Below are 5,000 nucleotides of genomic sequence, written 5' to 3'. Positions count from 1 at the left end.
GTCCTGGCCTTGAAACATCTGTGATAGTTTTCACGCTGTATTTATTGTGATTTCTCCACGCTTAGATTAAATAAATAATTAGGGCACAATTATGCGCTGTGCGATGTCAACATCAGTTGTGCTTTTGTGGAACGGTGAATGACTACATCTAATTACAACGTTAATCCTGAACCACTGAGACATCTGACGCGAGGTCTCCCATCAGGGGAGAAATGGGCACGTGTTTGATACCGTTCCTCATTCCATTCCACGCAGTACAATGGGCCTCTGCGTCCTCCGCATTTCTACCTCCGCCAGCCTCCCTCGGTCTCCGTTATGTGCGTCTCTATGGTGAAGAACACGAGGTCAAAGATGTTGCAGGGATGAAATATCATTTGTTTCATCAAAGCTCTGTGTTTCCTGCCGTTGTCAATGGCAGCTCTCATAAAGCCGTGTATCGCTCTGGTCTCAACCTTATCCAAGCAGCTGTGTTACATTTAGAGTTTGGATCCGCTTTCTGTGTGATTCTAGAGCGTAGGAGTCTCTCCTGTCTCTGTCTTTTGTCTCATCTCTCCTCTCTGTCTTTTGTCTCCCACCCCCCCCCCTCTCTCTCTCTCCCTCCCTCCCTCTCTCTCTTTTCTCCCCCCTCTCTTTCTCTCTCACTCTCTGCCTCTCTCTCCCTCTCTCTCTCTCTGGCATATGGTCTCATAGGGTGTAAATGTCTCGAGGCATTGAGTTATCCCAGTCACTTTGCTCTCATCCTTCTCCTGAGCCTTCAATGCACTTGTGTGTGTGTGTGTGTGTGTGTGTGTGTGTGAAACAAAACTCAGATGCATTGTAATGTATGTAGTGTTTATCGCCAGCTGTTTTCTCTGACACCTGGATGATGAGAAGTACGTGCGTTTCTGAACTCTCCTCTCCTCCCTCTTCCCCTCTCCCCTCCTCTCTCTCCCCCTCCACCAGACCCAGGCCTGTCTCAGCCGGGGGAGGCGGAGGGGCTGGCCGAGGCCCAGAGTGGAGCGGCGCCCACCGCTGAAGGTAACACAACCGTACCTCTCTCTCTCTCTCACTCCCTCCATCTCCTCCTCTCTCTCTCTCTCTCTCTCTCTCTCTCTCTCTCTCTCTCTCACTCCTCTGTCTCCTCCTCTCTCTCTCTCTCTCTCTCTTACTCCCTCCGTCTCCTCTCTCTCTCTCTCTCTCACTCCCTCCGTCTCCTCCTCTCTCTCTCTCTCTCTCTCTTACTCCCTCCGTCTCCTCCTCTCTCTCTGTCTCTCACTCCCTCTGTCTCCTCCTCTCACTCCCTCCGTCTCCTCCTCTCTCTCTCTCTCACTCCCTCCGTCTCCTCCTCTCTCTCTCTTTCACTCCCTCCGTCTCCTCCTCTCCCTCTCTCTCACTCCCTCCGTCTCCTCCTTTCTCTCTGTCTCACTCCCTCCGTCTCCTCCTCTCTCTCTCTCTCTCACTCCCTCCATATGTTCTCTCTCTCTCTCCCTCTCTCTCTCTGTTGCCAAATCATGATTTAATAGAAGAGAACTTGAGACACACGCACGCATGCAAACACACACACACACACACACACACACACACACACACGTTATCAGTCCTTTTTAGGTGTTTGTTATCAGTGGGACACATTGACTGAGGCCTGGCCTCTGTTATCTCCCAGTGAAGACTAGTGGTTGAGGCTAGGTGTGACCTTTGGGGTGTGACCCAGTGGGGTGTGACCCTGCAGGGTGTGACCCTGCAGGGTGTGATGGAGGACAGTCCTGGCCTCCACCGAGCCCCTCCCTGCCTCTCTGTGAAGACCCGCTGAAGGCTGAGATCAGCAGGGCACAACGTTGTGGAGCGTTCAGATAGAAATATATCACATAGAGCAGACACGCCTCTCTGACATGTGCCTGCAGATCTTCTATTTGAAACATCCATCTGTTCCTGTCAGATTGGTTTTCCTGTCCTGGTTCTCTTGTGCGTGTGTATGTGTGTGTGTGCGTGTGCGTGTGCGTGTGTGCATATGTGTGTGTGTGTGTGTTTTCCTCTACGGCACCTTACTCATTCACTCTCTCTTTCTCCCCCTCTCTTGCGTACAGATGACTCAGTGGTTCAGGATGATTAGATGTAGTCACAGCACACTCCCCTCCCCTCCCTTTTCACCTCTCATCCCTCTGTCCTCTTCCCTTCCTCATCCCTCTATCCTCTTCCCTTCCCATGCCTGGCTTGCTCCGGGTGATTGATGACCGAGGAAGTCATTAAGGCAGAATAAAATGTTTGTTCTTTCCCGATAGTTCCTTCCTCTTTCCCTCCCTCCCTCCCTCCCTCCCTTTTCTGCCCCTTAAACAAACTCCTAACCCAGATCCGTCAGCAGCAGAACCTCCTCTGTTCCACTGTAATGTTTTGTGAATGGACCGTTAGGTAACACGTTACAGTCGGTTGCCTGTCTGACGTTGACGTACCACTGAAGTGACTCCGGCAGCCAGGTGAGAACTGGAGCGACTCCGTGGGAAGTGTGGTCTGGTGTTGTGGCCCAGCTCCTCATTTGCCAGGTCCATTGACGGGATCCTAAATCTGTTATGAAATTCCGAGCTTATGCAGGAAAACGATCGGTCTCTCTCTCTCTCTCTCTCTCTCTCTCTCTCTCTCTCTCTCTCTCTGTTGCCTAATCATGATTTAGTTTTTGTAGGAGACAACTTGGGACACACACACACACCCACACCCACACACACCCACACCCACACACCCACGGTCCTTTTTAGATGTACCGTGTGATCTGCTGTTGTGACCCAGCTCCTCATGGGCCAGGTCCATAGACGTGATCCTAAATCTGTTATTAAGTTCAGAGCTTATGGAGGAACTGGACCGGCGCCAGTCCACACGACAGCTCTCCGTTAGAGACCACGCTCCTCACAGGGTTCATCGCGACAGGCCCGCCCCACAGCCCTGCGGCGTCACCGTAATGAATGACCACCGAGCGGACATTTTAATCGCGCTCTGAACGGCTGCGCACACGTCAAACTCTATAGACCGACCCTACAACTCACTGATCTATATCTCCTCCATACACAGCCCATAGCCCTGACATGGAACACACACACATGCACACACACACACACACACACACACACACACACACACACACACACACACACACTCTCCCTCGTCTGTGTGTATATAAATCAAGCAGTCATTTAAGGAACGGCTGCCACTGGCCTGTGGAAGGTCTGTTTAGTACCAGCGGAGGGGAGGAGAGGAGAGGAGAGGAGAGGAGAGGAGAGGAGAGGAGAGGGGGAGGAGAGGAGAGGAGAGGAGAGGAGAGGAGAGGAGAGGAGAGGAGAGGAGAGGAGAGGGGGAGGAGAGGAGAGGAGAGGAGAGGAGAGGAGAGGGGGAGGAGAGGAGAGGAGAGGGGGAGGAGAGGAGAGGACAGGAGACTAGCTGCAGCAGATCCAGGGAGACTGTGTTTGTAGTGGCCCTGTATTAGCCCAGAGCTAGTTTGGGGACCGGAGCAGCAGAGGAACCAGCCTGCCATTCTGCCTGGTCTGAACCAGCCTGCCATTCTGCCTGGTCTGAACCAGCCTACAATTCTGCCTGGTCTGAACCAGCCTGCCATTCTGCCTGGTCTGAACCAGCCTACAATTCTGCCTGGTTCAGTCAGGACACTTACGTTGTGTAATAAGTTTAATGAAAATGGTAATACAATAGGTTTGATGGAAACTTGGCGTAATTGGATGGCTCCGCTTTAATATAGCTCCTGAAGTTAAACAATCAAATACAATATCATAACGCGGGGAGCCCATACACTTTCTGAACCATTAATTTAAACAAACACAAATGGATATTTTAAGAGAAAGCAAAGCTCCCTAAGATCAGACTCTCCTTGTTGGATACTGTATACCCTCAATATATATAATCAATAACAATATCAGCAAACTGTTCAAAAACCTGGCCCTAACCCTAACCCAGCCATGTATAAGGCGAGCAGAGTTTGTTGGCTCGGTTTAAAGGCTGGGTGCTTGTGGGCCCAGTCTAACGGCTGGGTGGCACCGTGGTAGTAATTTCTCAAATAAGCTGTTTTTCATTACCTAGACATCCCCTGGTAGAGCCAATCCATCAATGACTCGAGTCTTGATATTCAATAACGCCACAAGAGAACCCCACACTGGTCACAGAGTGTGTGCGTGTGTGTGCCTGTGTTTGTGTGTGCGTATATGTGTGTGCATGTGCGTGTGTGTGTGCCTGTGTTTGTGTGTGCGTGTGTGTGCCTGTGTTTGTCTGTGTGCGTGTGTGTGTGTGCCTGTGTTTGTGTGTGCGTGTGTGTGCCTGTGTTTGTGTGTGTTTGTGTGCATGCATGTGTGCGTGTGTGTGCGCGTGTGTGCGCCCTACACTAGCGCCCTACACTGAGTAGTTTGGCTTCTGACCAGGCCTTCTGACCAGGCCTGTGTGCGTGTGTGTGCGCGTGTGTGCGCCCTACACTAGCGCCCTACACTGAGTAGTTTGGCTTCTGACCAGGCCTGATGACGGCTGAGTCCCCCCCGGGGAGCACACAGGCTGTACCAGCTGGAGATGTATCTACTTACATGACTGTAGCCCTAGGGCCTGGCGGGGGGGCTGGGATTTCCTGGGGGGGGGAAAAGCATGAGTTACAGACTCAAATGGACTTCAGCTGTGTTTATCACAGAAACACATTGTTACTGTATCCGTCATCCAACACAAGTTCTGGCACATTCTCGAAACTCCAAGCCTCCCTCTCCAGCGTCTCCCCTGTTAGCTGAGCTCCTCTGTTTGACTTGGTGCCTGACTTACGTCCGACTGTCGGTCTCGTCATCGCGTCCTTACGAAGGACGTGTTGTTTCACATGATTTCGTTTGCCGCAAAATAAACTTCCCCTCAATTTTCACCTCTTAATCAGCGCGTCTGGCGCCCCCCCCGGAGCTTTACAGCTGCCAATGCGAGGCCTCTGATTGGTTGTCGGAGTGTATGACGCCCTGTCAGTGCTCGCCGTTTTGTTTATCCTCGGCCAATCGACACCAACA

General features: G+C 51.7%; 1 protein-coding gene across 2 annotated transcripts in view; it reads left to right on the top strand.

The window, feature by feature from the left end:
• Positions 1-5,000, top strand: part of ror2 (receptor tyrosine kinase-like orphan receptor 2) — an 80,689-nt gene that overhangs the window by 47,614 nt on the left and 28,075 nt on the right. For both annotated transcript variants that reach the window (XM_083670489.1, XM_083670488.1), the window contains exon 2: positions 943-1,017. In XM_083670489.1, the coding sequence (XP_083526615.1) occupies positions 943-1,017 (75 nt within the window). The remainder of the gene's footprint in view (positions 1-942; positions 1,018-5,000) is intronic.

Source organism: Argentina silus (genome assembly GCF_951799395.1).
Source record: "Argentina silus genome assembly, chromosome: 5".
In the NCBI taxonomy this organism is placed as follows: Eukaryota; Metazoa; Chordata; class Actinopteri; order Argentiniformes; family Argentinidae; genus Argentina; species Argentina silus.
Note: the sequence above shows the minus strand (reverse complement) of the source record. Positions and strands in the feature narration are given on the sequence as shown.